The sequence below is a fragment of the Motacilla alba genome, chromosome 1A (genome assembly GCF_015832195.1).
Source record: "Motacilla alba alba isolate MOTALB_02 chromosome 1A, Motacilla_alba_V1.0_pri, whole genome shotgun sequence".
Taxonomy (NCBI): Eukaryota; Metazoa; Chordata; class Aves; order Passeriformes; family Motacillidae; genus Motacilla; species Motacilla alba.
The window spans coordinates 54,095,928-54,120,631 of NC_052031.1; the positions used below are offsets into that span (position 1 = coordinate 54,095,928).

A 24,704-nucleotide genomic window follows, 5' to 3' on the forward strand; every position below is an offset into this window, starting at 1 on the left:
AGTTATTTTATGATGGATTTGGAGACTGACCTGTTGCTAAGTATTGCTGATAATAATTGGAGGAAGTGATACACTTCCATTACCTTGATCTGGCAAAAATTCTTCCTGTGTTCCTTGAGAAGGCTCTCCTTTCTGTGGCTGCCTGATATTTGTGATTTGAGCTTCCATTCCAAATTACTCCACAATTTTGACTTGTGTGAGTCACTGCTCCATCTGCAGAGTACGTGAAAGAGTAGTAATACTCTTAGTAGTAAGAATATTTATTCTCTAATTGTTCTTTTTGATGCTCCATATTTATTCTCTCACCCCTGTGCTTGAATGCTGGGTAGTATTAGGTTATATTTTGAAGGATGCTTTTTATTTTTATTTATACAGAACAAGTGTTTTCTTTGAAAAATGTGGATTTTTCTAACTTTTTGTTTGTTTGTTTCACTGGTTACTCCTGCAAGCCTGCCTAAACTAGCACTCAGCTACATGGATAGAGAGGGCTACTGTAGCATCAGAGCTCCTGTGTTTGTAATGTACGTGAGCTTTACTCCTAACAGAAACTGACAGTTCCTACTAAAATAAAAGGTATTTGCCTTTGTGATGCAGATGTTGCTTAGGAGATTTCTCCCTGTTTACCTCTAGGTTTAGGGTCATCTTTCAGCTGCTCCTTTATTTGCAGAAGGAATAAAACAGGGTGAAAAGTGCACCTGCTCTGTGGATTATTGGAAATTCTGCTTTTAGTGTGCTTGAAGTTCCTCTGGGCAGCAGGAAGCTCTAATATGAGGTAGCTTTAGGGGGTATTAATTTATTCTTTCTTTTATCCAGGGTCCTCAGTGTCAAGGGGAGCATCTCAAATATTGCCTCAATTTTGTGATAAAACAGCCTGTTTAAATTTTCTTAATCATCCAATTCTCCTTTAAAATGTGAAATGCTCCCAGGTGCCATTGGAATTGCATTTAAAAAAATGCAACCCCCACTGTTGCCCTGCTCATTTATATGAATGAAGGGTGAGAACAAGGAAAGACTAAACTGAACTGCTCATTAAGGCATAAAAATAAGCTATTTTTCCTCTTAGTTGCCCTCTGAAATTCACGGTACTGTGCAAAAATTGTCCTGCAGCTACTAATAGTAGCAATTTTGTTAGAAGTTTGAAAATACAGTACAATGGCATTGTGTCTGTAGCATTTTGATGTGTGTTCAAGAATTTTCTGGACTATTCAATTGTGTATGGCTCATTCCTTAAAAAATCTTGCTCTACAGTGGTAACCTGTTCTGGAAGATGACCAGGCTAATGTTGTGTTCCCTAGGTGTCCCCAGTCTACTCTGAAAGGATGTGTGGGCTGTGTGGAAATTATGATGGGAACCAAGGGGATGATTTTCTTACACCTTCTGGCATGGTAGAATCCCTTCTGGAAGACTTTGGAAACTCCTGGAAGCTCAATGCAGACTGCCAGGACTTGTTAAAACAAGACAGTGACCCCTGCAACCTCAATCCTCATTTAGGTACTGAACTCTATCCAAAATTAACATGTGCAGCAAATGGTGATCATCCATTTACATAAAAAAGGAAAATAAAGAAAAAGAGAAGAAGCTGATGTTGCTTACATTACCACCAGGGTGGCTGTAATGTATGTTTTTAAAAGCCCAATAAACAACAGCAACAGAAAAAAAACCACACACAGAGAGACTTGTATTGATGCAGGCTTCATAAGGAAAACATAATATCTTATGAAAATTGAAAACAAAAACTAGTTTAATTTTGCAAGTATAAAAAGGCAGCAGAAAACACAGGCCCTGAAAAGGGAATTACAGCATCAGAAATAGTGCTAACGGAATATAAAAGCATTGCTTTTTCTTGATTTGCTTTACTATTGAAATATTATTCTTTCAGTAGAGCTCATGATGTATGAGCTGTGGTGCTATCTGTGCCTGTCTGATCCTGTTTTATTCTTATGGGGTTTGTTTGGTTATTTTTTCTTTTACAAAAGGAAGAGAAAATGTGGCTCCTTTGGCTTTTTTTGAAAGCCATGTTGATTGATTGATTCAGTATGAGCATATAATTTTTCTCTTTTTAGCCAAATATGCTGAAGATTCTTGCTCAGTTCTGATGTCTCCTGCCTTTGAACCTTGTCACCATGAAGTGAGTCCTACTCCCTATGTGAAGAACTGCCGCTTTGATGTTTGCTCCTGCTCCAGTGGCAAGGATTGCCTGTGCTCTGCCATTGCTAATTATGCAGCAGCCTGTGCCAGGAAAAGCATCCTGGTGGAGTGGAGACAACCTGACTTCTGCCGTAAGTGCACTGCTGCTCAAACCCACTTAATTGTTCTCCTCCTGAAGGAATTTTTCTAGCAACGTTGTGTGAAAGATCTTGAATGAGATGCCAGATTTTCCTTATGGCAAATGATGAGAGTAAATCTTTCCTCCACACTGGTAAGGATGCAAAAGGTGTTCCCAGGGACTGCTCAGCACTGGGGGAGAGAAGCATTGATCTGACACAGCTCCACAGAACTTTTTTCTGGATTTCCATTTTCAGCTACTCACCTGGCTTTCTTTCTGCCATAAAAGAAACTTTCTGAATGTCCTAGGGTACGAATCTCCCAAGAGATTTGTAGTAATCCATGAATTTCCTTTTTTTGAGGCCCAAGCTTCCTAGGTCCTGACCTCATCAATGACTCCTGAATGTGGGGTTACGGAGGAAGCATAAAAGGGCAAGACAAACTTGTATCAGAAGAGAATTTTGGCGGTCTTATGGCACCACCTCTGCTCCCCGCAAGGCTAAATTACTGTAGATTGCCTGAGGTTTTGTCCAGAAAAATTTTGAATAGCTCCAAAAAATTGAGGTACCACAGCCTCTCCAACATGTTTCTCTCTTATCCAGGACAAGATTAATAGCCAAACTGCCAAGAGGCTGGAGCAGAAGAGTCCAACACCTTTCATTTCTTTTATTTCTCTCTTAGGTCAATGTGGTAGGAAAAAATCCATTGCCATGTAATTTTGATTGAGCACAGACATACTTTTCCCATAAATATTTGTGAAGTGAATGTTTTTCCATTTTCCTGAGCAACTTTGTCATAAAGGAAAGAAGACAATAGAAAAAATTGGGGGAAAGCATGTGTGCTTGGCAGCTCTCCAAATTTGTTCTGTTACTTTTACCCAAGCAGAGGGTGGGAAAAACATTTATAAACTGAGTGTGTGTAGAAAGTGGAAAAGAGAGAGGTCTCTGGCCTTTGACCTGGTAGGGTCTGCAAGGTCAGTAACCACAACTTTTGCAGGTTGGAGAGTTCTTGCTGCGAATGAGAACAAACCCAGTTTATATTAAACTGCTGCATAGTTTTATAATATTTTACCTGGTTTATATAAATGTTCATATAGTGGAACAGTGCTGTAATAAAAATCCTTTCAGAATTCTGCAGGTCTGGAGGCTGAAAGAAAGAGGAGCAATAATGCCCCATTGCTCTTTCTGTAATTGAACAAGTCAATTTTCACAATTAATCTTTAATAGTGCAAAGCTGCTTCTTCCTTTCTGTGCATTACAGAGAGCTTTGTGCTCTCACAAAGTGACAATTTCCCTGATTGCAGATCCATCAGCCCCAGTTAAATAATCCTGGTGCCCTAGACATCTCTTGACACATGAAGGAGAGCAATCCCTCTTTCTTAATGGGTCTGAGATGTGAATATGCAGGTTGTGTAATTTGTGCTGATGTGCTGATGGCCCAATGCACTGAATGTGTGTTCCACCCCTACCTTCCTCCCCAAAGATTTGGTTACTTGGGAAATGACTTGACAGAGCCAGTTTGCTTGATTTGGAGTGGATAAGTGTCAGGGAGCAAAGTCGTTAGTGTAGCACAGCATTTCTGCTGTGTGTCAAGCTATCAAGTGCATTCAGCTCCCCTATCTTTGACATTATTTTAGTAGCAGTTTGATTATTTAAGATCTGACTCATACCCCTGTAACCCACCATGAATAAGCACCAGAGCCAGTCCCTTCATGCTGCAAGGGAGGAGCAGACAGGCCACACTGTGAAGGGCTGTCTCTTGTGCAGCTGCATGTAAAAAATTGGTTAAAACCCAGGCTGAATGGCTGAGCCAAGAGAGTGGTGGTGAATGGAGTTAAACACAGCTGGGGGCTGGTCACCAGTGCTGTTCCCCAGGGCTCAGTAGTTGGGCCAGTTTTATTTAAAATTTAATCAAGGATCTGGGTGAGGGGATCGAGTGCATCCTCAGTCAGTTCATGGACAGCACCTAGCTGGGTGGGAGTGTAGATCTGCTGAAGGGCAGGAAGACTCTGCAGAGAGATCTGGACAGGTTGGATCCATGGGCCCAGGCCAGTGGTCTGCGGGTCAACATGGCCAAGGGCCTGGTCCTGCCTTGGGTCACACCAACCCCCTGCAGCTCCAGGCTGGGGCAGAGGGGCTGAAAAGCTGGGAAAAGCCCTGGGGGTGCTGGGGACAGCAGCTGGACAGGAGCCCAGGTGTGCCCAGGGGGGGCAAGAGGCCAATGGCACCTGGGCTGTGCCAGCCATGGTGTGGCAGCAGGGCCAGGGCAGTGACTATCCCCTGGGCTGGCACTGCTGGGGCCACACCTCAGATCCTGGGGCAGTTCTGGACCTGTCACTGCAAGAAAGACATTGAGGGGATGGAGCCTGTCCAGAGAAGGGGATGGAGCTGGAGGAAGTTCTGGAGCACAAATCTGATGAGGAGGAGCTGAGGTGGGGCTAAGCCTGGAGAAAATGAGGCTCAGGGTAGACCTTCTCACTCTCTACAACCCTGACAGGAAGGTGCAGCCAGGTGGGGGTTGGGGTCTGCTCCCAGGGAACAAGGGACGAGAGGAGAGGAAATGGTCTCAGGTTTCACGGGAGATGTTCAGATTAGGTTTTATGTAAGCATTCTTCATGGAAATTGTTATCAAGCACTGGCACAGACTGCCCAGAGAAGTTGTTCAGTCACCATCCCTTGAGGTATTTAAAAGCCACATGGATATGACACTTAGGGACATGCTTTAATGGTGGACTTGGCAGTGTGAGGTTAATGGCTGTATTCAGTTATCTTTCAGTCTTTTCAAACCCAAATATTTCTGTGTTTACCTGCCCCATGTGTGTATTGTCCTGTGGCACAGGGGAATTCATCAACAGGTCCCTAGATCTTCCTTCAGATTTTGGGACATATTGCTAAGCCCATTATGTTCCTTAATGTGGTAGTGCTGGGGCGGTTGGTGGCTTTGTATGCCTTCTGTAAGAGGATTTGTATAGGATAAATCTAAGAGTGCTGAAGTAGGGAATTAAGGACAAGCTCTGAGCAGCATCTGAGAATGGCTACAGGGCATGGTGAGCCTCAGCATGGCAGAGAAGCTGTGTTAAATCTAGTCCTGGCAGGGTGCACCTTCACCCAGAGGTGGCAACATTTTAACCTTGTGTTACTTGAGGAACTGGGCATGGTTTGTCTCTTTCACTCTCATTTCAAAACCTGCCCACAAAAGCTGCATGAGCTGTTTGATGCAAGCACATTTTTCCCAATGCTTTTCCACTGTTTCTCATCTTATTCCTGGGATAGGCTATGCTTTGAGCACAGCATTGAGCTGTTTTGGTTTTATAGAAGCCATCCGTAGGGACTAGATGCATCTTGCATTTTCCTCTAACTTTCCTGTCAATAATGGGATGGGGTTTTTTTAGTGGCAGTGTATTACACAGCGTACAGATGTCAGACCTTTCCCAGGTCACTTGTTTTGCCTTTTTGCTGTTAAAAACAGATGTTGCTGGGAAGGGATAGAGCAGTGTATTGCGATGTGGAGTGTAAGCATACCTGGAAAAACGGGGAATGTTCCAAAAATTTTAGGAGGTACAGGACAAGGAAAATCATAGAATGGTTTGGGTTGAAAGGGACCTTAAAGATCATCTCATTCCAAGGGACACCTTCCACTAGACCAGGTTTTTCCAAGTCCCTTTTAGCCTATCCTTGAACGCTTCCAGGGATGGGGCAACCACAGCTTCTCTGGACAGCCGCTGCCAGAGCCTCAGCACCCTCACAAGGACGAATTTCTTCCTAATATCTAATCTAAACTTGCTCTCTTTCAGTTTGAAGCCATTCCCACACATGGATTACAAATGTTTATCTAAGAAAGGAATCTACTGCAAAATTGTCCCTGTGGATAGGGAATGTTACAACTTACCAGAAAGTAGGGCAGGATGCTGGGCTCAGTTACCACATCCTTTTTTTGAATCTTGAAACTCATAAACTGATGTACCCATCTGAAATCTGCCAAACCAGTTCAATGTTTCCAGAGGTTCATGTGTAGCAAATAGTACTTTGGCTGAGGCCTCATGGTTGTCCTGCTGGGATGTGCCTTTAATAATGAAAGTTATTTTTTAAATGGTCCTCAGCCCTGGGCTATGCCAGTTCAGGGTTTGATTTACTGCAAAGATCAGGTTTGTGTAAATTAGAAGCACATTTTTGTGAATGCTGCCAAAAATTCCTGTGACAGTGAATGAGTCTATCTTCTGCTCAGTCCAGAGTTAGGAAGCATTTGCTGTATTGATGAGCACACATTTCTTGGACTGTGTTGCGAAAGGTACATTAAGCAGTTTGGGCACAAGTCCCAGACTTGGGAGATTTTTGCTCTTAAGATAGGTTCAAGTCACCTTTGATGCTTCTGGGCTGGATTTTCACTTTAGGGTGTTATACTCCCATGTATAGGGCTGCAGGAGCCCCAAGCGAAGTTAGTGCAACCATGTCTCTCTCCCGGAGGCTGGAATAATTCTTCATTTCAGAAGAGTTTTGTGAAGGTGACCATGAGCCACTGGTCAACACATAGGTCTTGCTGTGCTAGTCCAGCGAACACCTGGCTGAGGCTGCAGGACTATCCTGTTATTCTGTGGCTGCCAGAGTTCCCAGGGATGTGTGCTAGAAGAGAGTAGGGTTTACCACATCATTCTGCAGGAATGACAAGAGGAAGGGCTTTCTTTGTAACCCTTTGATCTTGGTTTCAGCAAGGTAAAATGTGCCAACTTTCATTTGCAGCTACTTCCCTGAACATCTTTCCTCACAGCCTTACAACTGTTTGCTGTGGAAGATTGCTACAAACGACAGTATAACTCCTGGTTATCAGGAGGCCTGTTAAATTCAAACTCTCTTCAAAACAAGCTCGTTTCTTGTCTTCTGCAATGTGTTGTCATAGCTGCCACCTAGTGCTGTTGCTGATGTGTGCAGAGGTGAATGCCTCAAAATGAATGCCTCAGCCCTGTAGAAGTGGAGGTTTTAAAAACAAAGAAGCCAAAATGGCTACAAAGGCCATAATTAGTCTCCATATAAAAGAATCCATAATCAAAAATTGTTAGTATCAAGGTTTGGCTCCATGATTGCTAAATTACTTCATTATTTGCAGCTGTTTCCATAGAACTCACAGAGTGCTTCTGAGATGTGAGGCTGTTGAATATTGCAGCACTCCTGTTTACCAAAGCAGAAAAATACTTTTCTACCACTTTTCTACTTATTTTGACCATATAGTCCCTGAAGATGTTGCAAAGGAAGAGAGGTGTGAATGTGTACTTGACCCTTGTAATGCTCTTAATGCATGAGATCATGGAATGGATTGGGTTGGAAGGGACCTTACAGACCATATCATTCCAACCCCCTGCTGTGGGCAGGGACACCTTCCACTAGCCCAGGTTTTTTTCCAAGGCCCATCCAGCCTGGCCTTGGACACTTCTAGGGGTGGGGCAGCCACAGCTTCTCTGGCCAACCTGTGCCAGGGTCTCTCCACCCTCACAGGGAAGAATTCCTTCAGACCATCCAATCTAAACTTGCTCTCTGTCAGTGTGAAATCATTCCCCCTTGTCCTGTCACTCCAGGCCCTTGCCAAGAGTTTCTCTCCATCTTTTTTGTAGGTTCCCTTCAGGAGAGCTTCAGTTAGGTTATCCTGACTGTGATCCAGATAATAACAGAGGCTGAACAGAGCTTATGTTTCATGTTCTGGGCAAAATTTTGTGTCTAGATTTCCATCACAGTGCAGGGTAGTGCAGTCCTGACATTTATTGGGAATTCCTGTTAGCAAGGTTTTGTTTGTGAGTATATATAAGCAGTGTCTTAGGCTACACCAGTGCTGCAGTTAAGGAGGGATGGTGTAACACTCCATTGATGAGTAAATTGAGCAAACACCTTTTAATCCCAAGCTTCCCAGTCTGTTTTAGGCAGCTCTTCCTTTAGCTGGATTTGGATCAAATGCTCTTCTCCCTTGTGTGTTTCACCAGCAATGGCCTGTCCTGAAGGCCTGGTATACCAGCAGTGTGGGACGCCGTGCAACCAGACATGCCAGTCCCTGTCCTACTTGGAGGAGGACTGTGAACAGCTGTGCCTGGAGGGGTGCTACTGTCCCCCCGGGCACTACCTGGATGAACATGAGCAGTGCGTGCCCAAATCCCAGTGCTCCTGTTACTACGATGGGGAGATCTTCCAGCCAGAGGATGTCTTCTCGGATCATCACTCCATGTGGTAAGTGCTCTATTTGTAACACTTCCCTACACACCGTCACTCCCATTTTTGGAGGACTCGAGTTCTTAACTGGATCAGTTCCTGTGCATCCACTGAAACTAAAGAGAAGTTAAAGAGAAGGCAAGATTTTGCCTCCAAGAAGCCAAATGGTGAGTTTTGCTATTGTATCTCTCTCTGATTTCAAATACCACTTACTCAAAATTACTTAGTATTAAGCCCTGTCCTATGAAAAGTTCTTGCCAGTTTGAAATGGAGCTTAATTACTGACAGTAGCTACTTTGTGGGCTTTTAAAATGTCACTTTAATGTGCTGTGCTATACTTCTTAACTGTTAAAGCCTGTCAAAGACACAAGTATTAAAAAGCATTTCTAATTGTTAAATTGAGTAGCAGTACACTTGGAGTGGGAGTGCAATCTCTGGGCAGGCCCAGTTTTGGGAGCAGTGTCTTCTTTTCCTCTCTACCACAAAAATCCCAAGTTTCAGGAACTAGATGGTCCCTTACCTCTTTCCTCAGCAAAGCTGACTATTGTCTTGCTTAGCTTTATCCCTGTTCAGCTGCACTGGATCCAAAAGGTCAGGGCCAGCAGGCAGCTGGGTTTCAATGCCACTGCATCCCATCAACTCCCTTAAGGAAAGTTTGCCTTTAATGATGGTAGACACAGTGGATGGAGAGCAACAGCTCAGCCCCACTGAGGTGTAATTTTGTATTCTGAAAAGTTCCCAGTTGACTAAAAAATCAGTGTGAGTGAAAGCTGAATGCTGTTTCATTAAGTATAATCTCTGTTTTTCTTAGCTATTGTGAGAATGGATTTATGCACTGCAGTACAAACAGAGCTCCCGGTGCCTTCCTGGCTGATGTTTTTGCTGATGAGAGGCCATCTCCCAGAAGTTAGTATGCCTTAAAATATTAATATTTTATTTTGATTTTTTTTCTCTTCAGTTTCTTGGTAGTGTAGATTAGATGAGAAATTTCAGAGGTTGCAACAGCTGTGATATTGTGAGATTTTTTTCCAATTTTTTTTTAATGGGATAGAAACAAAAGGGATGTGTGGGAGGGTGCAGGGCTCACTGAATCCCACCTCTCAAAATTATAATTATAACTAGCCATTACAGTCTCTCTTGAGCTGAAAAAGTAAAAAGGATCACCTATGCCAGTGATCTGAGGTCCCCAGTTGCTATTTGAGGATCACAAGACATCAGTAACTCATCAGTTTTATACCTTCTGTTTCTCACTAGTGGGATGCAAACTCTTTCCTGGTATAAATGAGGCTTTTAGTGGCCTGAAGGTTACACTGCTGCCAGGTTTCCAGTGTGCCTTCCAGCCAGCAGGAATCTCCATGAAACCTCCTGGAGACTGACAGCTACCATGTTTCTCATCAGTGGACAGGTTTATCAAACCTGATAAAGGCTGTGAGAGGTGCATGGGAACACTTCTAGCATCTAACTGGGGGGTTTGCAGCATTGGAAAAAGGCCAGCAGTGCTCTGGGATCTTTTGGGGTTTCCCACTGATTGATACATGGATGGAGCTCATGGGATTTTCATGGCATAGGGGGTTTGAGACTGGATGCATGTCAGAGGGTACAGGGCTAGTGGGGTATTGGAATTTATTACCAATATTACTGATGGGACGTGCCTCGGCTTGCCTGGCCCTGCATCTGATCCAAACAGCGGCAACTGAGGTATTTTACCTCAGAGACACTATTGGCTAGCTGGATGTTGTGGCAGGGCAAATGAGGACAAGTCCAGGCATGCCAGAGCCCCAGGGAGCAGTGGGATGGAGTCTTCCTCGGGCAGAGGGTCTGCTCTTACTGACAGAGAAGCTTTAAGGTGATGGTGAAGGAAGGAGTTGGTTCTGATAGAGGGTTTCAATCCAGAGATTTTATTCTGGGCTGTATGGCCCCTGAATCTAGCAACAGCTCTAACAGAACTCTCAACCACGTGGTTGCTGCTCCTTTTAAGCCTGGGGAGAGGGGGAGGGGACGGAGAGGAAACCCACCAACCAGGTACAGGGTGGGCAGGTCTCAGGTGAAAGGGGCACCTGGATGGGCCAGTGGCCCCCAGGGGTGGAAGGCATCTTTTGAACTCTGCCAATCACTCAACGCCCTTCTGGAATGCCAGGACTGACTGACAGCACTCAGCAGGGGTCAGGGTGGGAGGAAAGGAGAGGTGATTGGCATCTGGGGAAGGACCTGGATAACTGAGGTAAGCTATGACATCACACCGCAACAGTGGGGCTTTGGGGAGGTCTGAGAATATCCAGGACTTGGACTTCGTGATCCTTGTGGGTGCCTTCCAGCTCAGTATAACCTATGACCCCTATAGGAACACCGGTAGAGCCAAACACGATGTCTTCCATGGCACACTGACAAATGCACCTGTACGTGGGGTCTGGAGGATATTTCTGGTTGATATTTGCCCGTGCATTGGAGACAAAGAGTAATTGTTTGTCTTGGAACCTTCTCAGGATAAACCAACTTCTAGAGGAAAACACTGTAAATGCCCCTGTAGGTACAGGGCAGTGACCTGTTTAATGTTGCTTGCTAGGACACCAGTGACACTGTCACTGGCTGGGTCACCTGTTCTTCAGAAGAAGCCTTCCATGTGAATATCTCACCAAACTCTTCCCTTAATGCTCCTAAGACATACTTATCCTGATAATAGGATGTCAAGATTTACAAAACCTCAAAGAGGCATATTGCTAGTACCACTTGAAATAGTATCCTGGAGTGTCTTGGGACATTCCGATCTTCTGTCAGATCCTGAAGTCTCTAAGAGTTTTTATTGAAGCTCAGGGCACTGCTATTTACAGTCACCAATGTAGTTATATTCAGCATGGGAAATGGCTCTAAATACAATAAGATGCTGTTGCTTCTCAGAGTATCAATTTTCTGCTAACTTTGTACAGTGCCTAGAGGTGTTTGCATAGCCCCAGTGCAGTCTGGAATTGCACTTTTATGTTTAGTGCAGCTTTTTTGCTTCAGTATTAAATACCTGCTTTCATGACAGCCTAACTGAGGTCACTCCAGGGGAAGTAGGGGCTGTTTTCTTTGCCATGTCAAGTATAGTGGTGTTGCTTCAGGCTATATTCTAAATTAATTTTCTAATCAAAGAAATTAATTTTGAAATCAAAGATCCACCTTTTAGAAAAATACTGTGCCAACAGTGCTTGAGTTCTAATTGCACTTGTTGTGAACTCATTTTTTTTTAAAGTAAAAAGGAGCTTGACATGCAGATTCCCCATGGAAAAAATTATCTGTCCTGCCAACAACTCGAGAGCAGAAGGAGTGGAATGTACCAAGACCTGCCAGAACTATGATCTGGAGTGTATCAGCCATGGCTGCATATCTGGATGCCTCTGTCCAAAAGGGATGGTAAGCAGCTTTCAATACAGCAGTGAGAAGCAGGTCCTCTTTGCTTTCTTGCCTTCATTCTCTGCTACCGACCGTCTTCTTGCAGCTTGGGAATAAGTGGTTGTGAAGTATTGACTGTCAAGTTGTGGCTGGCTTAAAGAACATGCACTAGCATTGAAGATGAACTTCAGCTTGCAAAAATTATTATTAATCAAAATTCCAAAGCCTGCCTTGAAGACCAGTTTGTCTTCCTTCAGCTCTGCTCCTAAACTCCTCCTCAGTCTTGCTGAACTTGCTCAGCCAGAGAGACAGGAGTACACCCATATTCAGGTTGATCATAGGCATGGAGCGCCTCTCCTCGAAAAAAAGGCTGAGAGAATTGGGATTGTTAAGCCTGGCAAAGAGAAAGCTTTGGGGGTGACCTCATTGTGGCCTTCTGATGCCTGAAGGGACCCCATAGGAAAGATGGAGAGACTTGACAAGGTTGTGGGGTGACAGGACAAGGGGGGCTTGCTTCACGCTGGCAGAGAGCAGGTTTAGATTGGGCGTGAGGTAAAAAGTCTTTATTTGTGAGGGTGGTGAGGCCCTGGCATAGGTTGGCCAGAGAAGCTGTGGCTGCCCCACTCCTGGAAGTGTCCAAGGCCAGGTTGGATGAGGCTCTGAGCAACCTGGGCTAGTGGAAGGTATCCCTGCCCCTGGCAGGGGGTTGGAGCAAGATGATCTTTAAGGTCCCTTCCAACCCAACCCATTCTTTGGTTTCTCTGATCCAGCCATCCTTCCTGATATTGGCTCTTCCTTGTCAAGTCTCCATCTTTCCAGCTGCCTTCCTGTGGGTTGTACCAAACTGAACATTCCCTGGGAGAAGGAATGTGGGATATGAAACTTGCTAAGATGATGCCACAGTGTGTCTTGGAATTGCAGGTGTTGTACTAAGCACACCTTTTTTTTTTTTTCCACTGAAAAAAGAGGCTTTTTGGGGTCCAGGGTTATATCCCACTGCAACCCTCAAATTTAAGAATAGGTTTGTTTTCTGCCCCCTAATTCCTTCAATTGTTTTTCTAGAGAAACAGTTGTTCCCAAATTCTCATTATGCAGCAATTTTTAGCAATAATATAAATATATATTTTGAATGTTGCAACTGTATTTTTCTGATAAACACACATTTACATAAATAGATTCTACTCCAGAATGAAGTGCCAACTCTAGGAAAAAAGCTTAGGCTTGTGAAATGTCTTGGAGGTGAAAAAGAACAGAATCTGAAGTCACCCATAAATTTTCACCATGATTTTAAAACAAGTGTTGCTTCTTTTCACATTTCAGTCTGTAAATGCCTATTCTTTATGTGAAAAATTTTCCTAAATAGTAGTGAGATAAGAAAACTTAGAAAAGCTTCTCTACTTTAAAGTTCCCAGAGCTCCAGGATGGACAGGCTTTTCTTTGCATCTTTGCATCTTGGCAACATTCAACTGATTTGGTAAATGAGCTTGAGATTTTTGGTTTCAGTTCTGGGACATGGTAATAGTACACTTTTGACATAATTGTGGAAAACAAATTATGATAATTACTTCACAGGGAACAAACTCCAACTGCCATAGAAATTGACCTTTATGTTTGGTACAGTATTTTGTATTCTTTTTCAGTAAGTTAAAAAAAGCAATTGTTTCGTAAAATTGTTGCCAAGAGAGCTGTCTTTGGCCTTTTGGAATTGGAGACTCCAGCTGACTTTGCAGTGATGTGAAACACACCCCTGAGTTCAGCAGGGTGGTTTGTCAGGTTTTGAACTGAAGAATCAGACTCACTATTAAAAAGAAAAAAAAAAAAAGTAAAATAAATTCTTTGTCCACTAGATGACAGTGTGGTTGAAATCTTAACTAAACTCAGCCTGGAATTACTTGTTTTCATTGGCTTCCCTTGTGGCAGAGAATAAAAATTATAAGCTGCACCCAAGCTGCAATGGGAGAAGCCCATGGCAGAAATGATCTTGTAACCACTGCCATGCAAAGTCAGGATCAAGCCCAGTCCCCATTCAGGTGTGTCCTGTTTGCTCTGTCTTTGACTCCTGGCTCCACAGGAGCTGCCAGCTCATTCTCAAAGAGCTGTTTCCTTCTCCTCACCTAATGGGATGAGGTTTGGGAGGGCCTTTTTTTCTTATTTCTGTGCTCTGCGATGAGGCTGTGTGCTCCCCCACTAAAAAAGGATTTGGATGGTGACCAGGATCTCCTTTACGTTCTGTCTTTTTCTAACACAGAGACTCTGGGAGCACAGTGGCAAAGCTCTTCAAAGTCAAATCCAAGTCAAAGTCAGTGTTTTTCAGGCTCGTATAACAGAAGTGAGCAATAAAGGAACTGGAAAAAGGAATTACCATTTTACTTGTCAGTCTCCTGTATTGGTGTTCTGTAATCCTGCCTAATTTACAAGCACTCACAGACATGAGCTGCTGTTTGCAGGAAGGTCTGTGGGAAGTAACAGATTACTCAACATGTGTTCCCATAAATATTTGCACATATTATCATGCTGGAAGAAATTGTGCCTTCTTACTGAAGATTTTTTTTTCTTTTGTGATACAGTAGCATATGAAAGTTATCAATGCTCACAGATTACTTATTAGCTTGAAGACAAAACCCAGTTTCATTTAACTTCTTCCAAACTTTTAACTTTCAACTTTCTTTCAAAAATAAGTTTTCTGGTTCATCTTGACTTAGTATTTTACTTTGTTTTGATTTCTAGCAAATAAAAATGTTCAATATGTCATAAAAATAATTCTTCTGGCTTTGATCATCTGGAAGGTGGGAAATTCTCCATACTTGTCACCCTTTTGCACAGCAGAAAAGAGAAATCATAACATATGTGCAGAAGTGTGGGGAAAAATATGCTTTCTCAGATTAGTTTACTGCACTTCAGTTTTTCCCATTGGAAAATATTAATAAATATATGAATTGAGTGTTAACCACCTTTCTGGGGAAAGAGAGGAGCATAACAATCACACAGCACAAAATCCAGACACTAAAAAAGTAGAAAATCACTTTCTTTCTAGTCCCAACAACTGACAAAAATTAAGGTTTAAAATTTAAATGAAATATTTTATTGCATTCTGACTGCTGAAATAAAACTATTTCTGAAACTTTGATACATTAGTAGAAAAAGGGGAAAAAACCCTACAAATCCTAAACATCTTAACCAGGAAAGTTTAGAAGGCTTTTTTTAATTTTCTTTGTAACCATTTTCAACTGACATTTACCTGACTATTTTGATTTCTCTGTTGTGTATTTTTTGGTGTGAGCCTATCCTATGTTACAATGTCCTCAGGAGGAGATGGGCATGTCAAGAAAACATCAGAGACATGCAGCTAACATAAGAAAGAGAAGTCAAGTGTAAACCAGCACATTTTGATCTTCTGGCATGTTGTTAACTTTGTTTGCACAGTAAGGGTGAGAGGCTGTTTTTAGTTTAAAAAAAATAAAAATTAAAGAAATTCTTCCCTCTGAGGGTGCTGAAGCCCTGGCAGAGATTGCCCAGAGAAGCTGTGGCTGCCCCATCCCTGGAAGTGTCCAAGGCCAGGTTGGATGAGGCTTTGGGCAACCTGGGATTGTGGAAGGTGTCCCTGCTGATGAAACTGGGTGATCTTTAAGGTTTCTTCTTCCCCAAACTAATTTCTTATTCTAAAGCCTATTAGCTATTGGGTTCTCATCTGACCCACTTCCTTTATTTAATTCCATGCTTCTTCATACATTTGGCTGACTTTCCATTGCAATCCATGCATGTGTCAGAAGGAAGAGAGCAATATCTGAGCTTACCTTGACAGAGGGATACTCATCAAATTGTGTTGACCAAGAGAGTTCAAAGTTTAGGTTCATTGAGTTGGATTTCAGGACCATAGGATCTCCTGACTTGGAAGGGACTTACAAGGATTGTCCAGCCCAACTCCTGGCCCTGCACAGACACCCCAACAATCCCATCCTGTGCCTGAGAGCATTGTCCAAACACTCTTGGATCTCTGGCAGCATTGGGGCCGTGACCATTCCCTGGGGAGCCTGTTCAGTGCCTCACCACCCTCTGGAGGAAGAAAATTTCCAAAACTCCAACCTAACCCTTCCCTGACATGGCTCTAGTCGTTCCCTTAGGTCCTGTGCCTCATCCATCAGAGCAGAGATCAGGGCCTGCCCTTTGTCTTCCCCTTGTGAGGAATCTGCAGAACTGCTGTGAGCTCTGACCTCAGTCTCCTTTTCTCCAGCTCAAAAGACCAAGTGCCCTCAGCCACTCCTCATGTGGCTCCCCCTCCAGACCCTTCACCATCTTTGTAGCCTCCTTTGGACACCCTCTAACAGCTTTAGGTTCTTATATTGTGGTGCCCAAAATTGCCCCCAGGACTCAAGGTGAGGCTGCACCATGCAGAGCGGAGTGGGTAAGGAGAATCTTGAAGATTCTGAAACCTGTAACATTGTCCTTCCTTTTATAAGATTTTTAAAGGTTTAGCAATTAATAAGACAGAGCAAGGAAATTACAGACATTTCTGTTTGATCCCCAAGTAATGGGAGAACTGTTAGTCAACCACTTGTAATCACATGGATACAGAGCATCATCCTAAGGGCATTAAATGGTGCAAACAGCTGTTGTTTTCATTTCAAATGTCTGTCTTTTTGTATAGTTGCCTCCCCCGTGCTGCTGCCTCCTGTCATCTCAAGCACTCAGGACTGCTAAATCTCCTGTATTAACTGCAGTCTTTTGATGGATTGAGAGACTTCCATAGAAAATTGAGCTGCTTGGGAATAATGCTCCTGGCCTTGTACTATAGTACCACATGGTCCTTGTAGTGCGGCATGGCAGCAGGCTGCCAGATGTGCCCCAGATTTTGGATGGGGTGTTAATAGGCCCAATAGATTGTGTGTTACTGTTAACAAAATTATAATTCATTGAGTTTTGCAGAAAAAAATGATCATTCTTCTAGTCAAAGTCTACTTTGGGTTTTTGTGTCCTGCTTGCTGAATCCTACCCACCCACTCTGTCCGTGTTCAAGACAAGGTGCTCTTCCCTCTGTTGGTGGTTTTATGGCTGCTGCGCTGGTTGTGATAAAAATGCTAATACCAGTCTGTACCAGTTTTTATGGAGCAAAGAAAAGGGGTTCTGATTCTCTTTTTTACTAACCAGATGTTTAATCCCTAGTTTTGTATCCAGAGGCAAGCCCTCAAGTGTATTGTGAACTGTGTTGCTGAACACTCTGCAAAAATTCAGAAATGTAGCCACGAATGTGAGGTCATATTCCTGCTTTTTTCCTAAATACCACCAGGAAGGAAGGAAAGAAGGTATTAAACTCTTCTTTCTGGTCTTCTTTGGACTTTCTCACCATCCTTTGTAAAGGTGAAGGCAGAGCTGCAGCTCCATTATCTAGAAAAGCATTTCTTTGTTTCCATCTTGCTTCTATTGAAGTGATTTTGTTTGGCATAATGCAGCTCTCCATAAGCCACAGCGCATGCAGAGCTGCATATGAAGGAAGGGTCTCTGTGCTGTGAAATCTTTTTTTGTGAGTTGTTCCATGTGGCAGTTCTAGGTCCCAATAGGAAAAGGCAAAGCTGTTCTTCTTTATTGGGCCATATTTAATGGTAAAAAAGAAACTATTTTAATGATTTTGCAGAAAGAGAATTAAGTGGGAAGGTGGTATTTTGTGACTTGTGAATGAGAAGAAGGGGAAGGGCTCTCCATTTACGTATTCCATGAAACAAGAGCCAAACCTATCCTGGCTTTGCCAGAACTGCTATTGAGTGAAAAGTTAGCATAGCTAGCTTTGGTTATGTTTGGTTCTCTAAAACTGGGGGTCTTAAAAATGGAAAGTAACCACAGAAAATGAATGGAAAAATGGAATAGTCTAAAGGCATTACTTGTTTTACTTTGGCTGTAGTTTTTTTTGTTTAAGTGGAATGTCCCAGTCTCTCTGAGTGCCACTGAAAGAACCCTGGCCAGCCCCGACACGGTGGACAGTGGGGGGGGGAGGGGGGGGCACTCTCCCAGGCCCCAGGGGTGGGGAAGGCAGCTAGGCTGATTGCCTGCAGCAGAGGAGACACTGGTAGCAATGGCGGAGGATAAAGGAGCCGACTCTTAGCCGGGGTTAATCCAAAGTTTATTTCAGGGCCTCTGGGGAGCCCCCACAAACCTCAGGGGGCCTGCAGCTGAGAGCGCTGGGAGAGGTGCCAAGGTAACATTTAAAGGGAAGTGGAAACCGAATGTACATAACATTCACTGATCAATAAGGAAACTTAGGGGATGGAGACTGGGGGAATGGACATTTAGGACAGAGTATGGGGTAACACTTGGGGGGTTGACCCCTGGCCTCTGGCTAATCACTCGACGTCCTGGACTGAAAGTTCTAGATAGAGGGGATGGGATGCCAAGTGACTGACAGAGAGCCAGGGCAGGGATTTGGGGATGATCTCAGCAAAGGAGAGGGATTATTCAGGTAGAGGGAGGGGACACAATCTGGGGTAAACCGTTTGGGGAAAATAAGGGGATACAAAGACAAAAACCATTATAAAGCATAAAAACACACTACAACAGTGTGACAAATGACTTTTTGTTATACAAAGAGAAACTCAGATCAGAAGGGTGAAAGTTAAAATTTCGATAGAAGATAATGTCCTATTTCCTAGCACCAGGACCTGTTGCAGAGAGAGCAGAATAATACCTCAAGTGGACTGATACTTATCCAGCCTTCCAGGAGATAAATAGGGATTTGAAAGAAAATGAGTGATCACTGCAATTTTCAGAGAAGAGTTGATAGAGGGTTGGCTTTGTGAAGGGGATGTTGTCTGTGACAACAGAACCTGCATTTGCACGTGGGTGGGTCAGGCACTGTGGCTTCTGGTCTCCTGTTTCCAGTTTTAGTCCATCGGGGCCCTTTGTCTGCTTTTCTAGTAGGCCCTTTTCCAGTTTGTTGTGTATGAGAAGCTATTCACCTGCTTCCATACTCAGGTTAGTCTGCTTCACTGCATCCTGGATTTTGTCATTGTGCCATTCTTCTGTAATGTCATTAATTCTCCCAGTTGCTTGAGATGGTAGGAGCAAGCTGTGATTTATATACCTACAGCTTTATTTATGTTAATGGCTAAAAGTATTAGTAGTACTGTGCCTTTCTCACCTCAAACAGCCTTCATTCTTTCAACCTTTTTTTTTATTTTCTATCCACACTTTCTGTGCTTGCTCCTGGCTGCATGCTTGCCCTGCACATGGCCACATGGCTGCCCAGCAGCCCCAGGTGGTGACAAACTGTGTGTTCTGCTTAGGTACGACATGAAAACAAGTGTGTCACTCCTGAGAGGTGCCCGTGCTTCCACAATGGAAGGGAGTATTCCAAGGGAGAAACAGTGACTAAGGACTGCAACACCTGGTGAGTCACTGGAAGGATGTTTTTTTCTCTTTAGGGGGTCTGCTGTTTTTTTGGTAACACCAAATATTGTTTACTTAACAGATCTCTTTTAGAGAAAGCCAGTTTTTGCAGCATATTAATTGCACAGACAGGACATTCCCTTTGCATGTTGCATAAAGATCCAATAAAATTCCTTGCAATGTCTGGCAACCTCTACCTCATGCCCTACAAATAGTTGTGTGTCTGTGCAACTCTTCTGTAGGCACTAGATAGTGGATTTTGCAACACAAGATAACAATTTAGGACCTATATGCTTTGGGTGGGAGGAATGGAGCCTGGGCTTTTTCACTAAGCTTTGGTGTTGTGTTTCCCTTTTTGTTGGCTATCTGAGTCTCGTCAAACCAGCCCTTTTCAGCCAGAAGGGGTGTGATGCACCAGCTGTAATATGATAGCAGCTCTTCAGGGAAATGATAAAGAATTAGGAAGAGACAAGGTCAACCTCTTATATCTCAAAAGAGTGCTCTATCCATTTATATATTAAAAAGATGAAAATAGATGGAAAACTGTTACTTTCTTAGAAGAAAAGAGTGAGTGCTCCATGTCTTTCACCATTATCCTGCTTGGTTGCTAGGAAAGGATTTATAGGTTTAAAGGGGAGTTCTGGGCTGCTCAATGTGCATGGAGGGAAGCCCTCAGCACAGCCTTTGGTAAAGTACAGTGGGCCACTTTTGGCTTCTCCTGCACAGCCCATTGGCTGCACTGGAGGTGCTTTGTTTTGCTTTGTGTGGTGGGGGGAGAATGGTGGCTCTTTTCATTCAGATCTCCAGGAGTCCAGGTAGGACATTCGGCCGCCAGCACTGTGAAAATCCTGTGGTTTTTTGAACTCAGACTTGAGAATCTGTTATGCATTCTACCCTAAGTGTTCCTGCCCAGCTCTGTGGCAACCCCAGGAGTAATGTTTGTCATCCTCTGTATGACAGGCTGGACTTGGGTCAGAGAATCAGCACCACTGGAGAGACCAATGCTTGATTTTTGTTTGGTACACTGCTCTTTGAATAACAGTGAATTTCAAGTTTTGCATTTTTTAACTAGTGGGACAACTATAACTAGCATGATTTAGCCTTGGATGAAGGTTTTGTATGGAAATATTAATCTCCCAATATTTTGTTTAATTTCTTTCCTTTGCAGCTACATATAATATTGTGAATCCATGTACTGTAATCAAACCTGGGGAAAAATAGGCTTGAAAGGGAAAAAGATGGAAGAGAAATTGATATTTTTATCTAGGTACATATTCTATAATCTGCTTACATTGCATTTAGGTAAAAGTAACTCAGCTGAAAATCAGGCACCATGAAAATTTTATTGAAACAAGAAGAGTACAGTGTGAAACTCCTCAGTGTTAAAAAGTTTGCAAGATTCCTCACAATAACCATGATCATCCTTTTTATTGTCAATTATTCAAATAGTCTTTGATCCTAAAGTAATTATTACCATGTTGCTTCATTGTTGTAACTGCCCACAATTCTGGCAGTACCATTGTAAGTTATATTTCCTCAAATACATAGAATTTCCTTCAATATTAAGATCAACAAAATGTTAGAAATCAGACCTTTTCTCGTTGATAAAAAGCTCTTCCTCAAATTTTAGGTGTTTTTCATGAATGTGGAAGTAAAATTGGAGATAAGGTCCCTTCAAAAATGTCACTAGGGCTTTTTGGCACTGTGTGACTTTGAAAAGTTTCTTGATAGTTCTCAGCAAATATCAAGTCAAATGTCAGTTAGAAAGTGATGTAGGAAACTACTATTGCTTTGAGAATTAATAAGAATTGAGAGTCTGCATTTTGGAGGTTGAGATCTTCCTTTTCTTTTGTTTTTGCTTTTTGTACTGCTGTTGCAGGAGTTCTCATTCCCACTTGTTCTTAGCCAGATGTGAACACCTGCAAAGGCCATGTATGAGCCAGAGGTGTCAGATTTGGCATTTACATTTGACTTGACATATGGGAGACCCTAATTCATGAACAGCTGAATGTCTCCAAGCCTAAGCCAGTGGCAAACCTTCTGTTATGCAATGTATTGGGAATTCATTGTGGAGCTCAATGAAAATTTTGGAGTCACACTTGTGCAGCAGTGCACTGCAGAAATTTGCTAATCTGAATTTAACCACCCCATGTCTCTTATAATCTGTCCATGCGTGTATTTACAAAATCTTGCTCTTGTCTAATTGTTAGCAGAGGCAAGGGGGCAAGAGGTTTCATGTTACTGAAGGTTCATTCTTTGAAGAAAATGTTTTGCCCAGTATTTATTAGGATGTGTAATGTTACCAAGATTAAATAATATCTATGCTCAGATTAAGGCATTATTAGAGAACTCAATTCAGTGCCCAGTTTTTCCTTCAGGTAGCAATTTGATCTTGGGAAAGGACTTCAAGTTTTTTATCCCTGATTTTTTATGTCTATAATGTATGGATAGAATTCCTCTTTCCCTGCCCTCACAGAGCTTGTTAGAAAATTCCTGGGGCAGTGATGATGGCCATCTGCATTCATGGAGCATTTAGTGGATAAATATTTTGCCATCCTCCTCCAGTAATATATTTCTTATTAATTATTAAATTACTATTATTAGATATTGCATCAAATGATATTCTAACTCTCCACTGATTTTGAGTTTTACTTTATTTGGTCAGTCTTTTGCTAGTTAGCAAATCAATTTATTTCACTAATCAAAAGCCTGTGGATGTCAAGGGAGAATTCTCCTTTCATATTTGCAGCTTCTGTAGCAAGGTTGTGCTCCTCCAGGATACTTCTGGAAAAGAGCAAGAGTGGTGGATGCTCTTTTTGGCTGAAAGGGTACTTGGAGCAGAGCAGCATATCCTGAATAAAATTCTAGTATAAAAGCATATTCCAGCAAATTCTAGTATAAAAGAATATTCTAGCAGACTCTGTCCTGACCTGTTTTGTAACAGGGAAATTCAAACCACCCTGAGTCCTACACTGCAGCTTGTAAGAAGCAGAGAAGCACATCCCTTAATCATTTAATCTTAATGCACTGTTTGGATTTATGCACCCACTGCTAACATATGCTGATTTATGTTAATGAGAGAGCCTCTCATCTGGTGGTAGAGAGCTGCTGAAGGCAGAGTCTGTGGCACTTTCCCTTAGCCTAAAGCACTTTCCGTTCTCTTGCTTGTAATTTACATTGAGATAAGGACAACTGTCACTGCCCCCTTTTCTCTGTTACAGTGTGTGCCAGGGGAGGAAGTGGGAATGCACCAAAAATCTGTGTGATGGCACCTGCACTGCTATTGGTACAGCTCATTACTTGACATTTGATGGATTGAAATACAAGTTTCCAGGAAACTGCCAGTATGTGCTAGCTCAGGTAAGAAGAGCATGTCAAATGCTAAAGCTGCCTGATCATATAAAAACAGTTTTACACCAGGTGAGAAGCCCAGTGTTTGGATAAATCACAGTTAACTATTTCTAGTTACTAAGCCAGATGTATAGTAGAGAAAAATAGAGCTTATTTATGTTTTTAGAGATGTCTTGAGAATTTTGAAAAGTGAATTGTGTTCTATAAAAATCAGGCTGTCATATGTCCAGCTGGCCATCATAAACCTTGTGAGAGCACTTTGGTACAGAGCAGAGTTGTCTGAATGTCATCTCCAAAATGGAATTCTGGCTATCCATAAATCAATGTTTTATTCTTTTCCTTTTTATCCTGTAGTGGTAGCTTACTGTCTGGCTAAGTGAGACAAGGAATGTTCAGTGAACCTTCCCTAAATGCACCCAGGGCACAGGCTCTGCTCATTCCCTTCAGCATGATCCCTGTCTTGTTCCATGCACCACCTTCTTAGAGTCCCTTGACAATATCCATTTTCCTCACAGCAAGAAGGGGAGGGGGATAAAGGCAGAGCACACTAAAACTAACGTTTGATTTGTGGAAGCAGCCAGAATTTAGAGTTAACTAAGATAAAGGCTCATCTACATGCAAATTATCATGTATTTAGAAATGTCTGTGCAAACAAGGATTTATCTGAAAATTTGTTCTAAAACTAGATGGATTCACTGCTGATTGATAACAATACTCTGCAGTTACAGTGGGACGTGTTTCCTGGATGGGTTACAATTTTCCCCACAGGGTCCTCATGAGGCACATTCCTCCTTGCGGTTCTCGTTAGGGAGGTAGGTGTGATCAACCTGCCTCTGCCTAGGTCTTTCAAATATGCTCCCACCTTGATTCCAGCTGGATTATGTTTGAGGAGTGATTGCTTTGCCACTACTGAAAGCTCTGTGTAAAGGTGTTATGGGCAGCAATACCATAGGCTACTACAAAACTACTTAAAATGGAATTCAAATCTGTTTTCCTTAAATGACAGACACAGAGAGCTTCACACAGGGCCTTTTTCTTAAAAGGTGCATACTGAAAAAAATGAACACAACCAAAAAAAAAAATCTAAAAGGCTAGAGACATATGAGTTATCATGTAAATGTAGTAGGAACTCTCCAAGTATCTCAGAAATACTGGACTTAGAAGAAAATCAATACATTAAGCTGTCTGTGTACTCAGATGTGCCCTGTGCCCTTCATACATTTTTAAATATCACAGATACTGTAACATGATGGATTCTCCCTGCCAAAAAATACTCTCCAAATTATGCATCTGTGTCACTGGCAGAGCGTGCCTCACTCTTTGAGGGATGGAACACATGAATATCAGTGCTAAGCATAAACAAAATGAACATGGGAACAGTTAGCGTGTCAATATATATCCTATTGACCACGGATTACACAGTGTTGTTTGAGGCTTCTTTTTTTTCTGTGTTTTCCCTGTGTGTGGTTTTCAAATACTCTACATTACCGACTCATGTATTTTCTTATCTGATAGGATTTCTGCAAGGGTGAGTCTGGAACATTTCGGATATTAATTTCAAATGAAGGTTGTGGCTTCACTGGAGAAAAGTGCACCAAAAGGGTTATCATTGTGTATGAAGGAGGGGAAATAGAGCTGTTCAATGGAAACGTATGTACTCTATCTTTTCTCTTTCCTTCCTGTTTTTTTTGGTTTTTTTTTTTTTTTTTTTTAGGGAAAATAATTTCAGGTTATTCAGTAAGCTAAGGCATGAATGACCTCACACTCAGGGGTTCTTGATCATAAAATGATCAGATTAGCAGGATTATATTTATCCATTTTTCTTCCAGAGGTATAATGCTTTTTTGATATTTCTGCTATTTGGCATTTCTGCTGTTTTGGGATTTCTGCTATTTCTTAATTCCAATCAGTTTATCTCAGATAATCATAGAATGGTTTGGGTTGGAAGGGACCTGAAATATTACACAGTTCTACTCCCCTTCCATGGGCAGGGCACCTTCCACTATCCCAGGCTGCTCAGAGTCCTATCCAGCCTGGCCTGGAACACTTCCAGGGATAGGACAACGTGTGCCAGGGCCTCACCACCCTACAGGGAAGAATTTCTTCCTAATATCCAATCTAACCCTGCTCTCTGTTAATGTGAGGCCATTCCCCTTG

The 24,704-nt window shown here is 42.5% G+C and overlaps 1 protein-coding gene across 1 annotated transcript in view; it reads left to right on the forward strand.

Moving 5' to 3' along the window:
• The window catches only part of VWF (von Willebrand factor), a 122,596-nt gene that overhangs the window by 31,464 nt on the left and 66,428 nt on the right, over positions 1-24,704 (forward strand). Inside the window, exons 14-21 of the mRNA XM_038153087.1 lie at positions 1,296-1,491; positions 2,064-2,279; positions 8,231-8,471; positions 9,265-9,359; positions 11,683-11,843; positions 19,094-19,197; positions 22,418-22,556; positions 24,063-24,197. Coding sequence (XP_038009015.1) covers positions 1,296-1,491; positions 2,064-2,279; positions 8,231-8,471; positions 9,265-9,359; positions 11,683-11,843; positions 19,094-19,197; positions 22,418-22,556; positions 24,063-24,197 — 1,287 coding nt within the window. The remainder of the gene's footprint in view (positions 1-1,295; positions 1,492-2,063; positions 2,280-8,230; positions 8,472-9,264; positions 9,360-11,682; positions 11,844-19,093; positions 19,198-22,417; positions 22,557-24,062; positions 24,198-24,704) is intronic.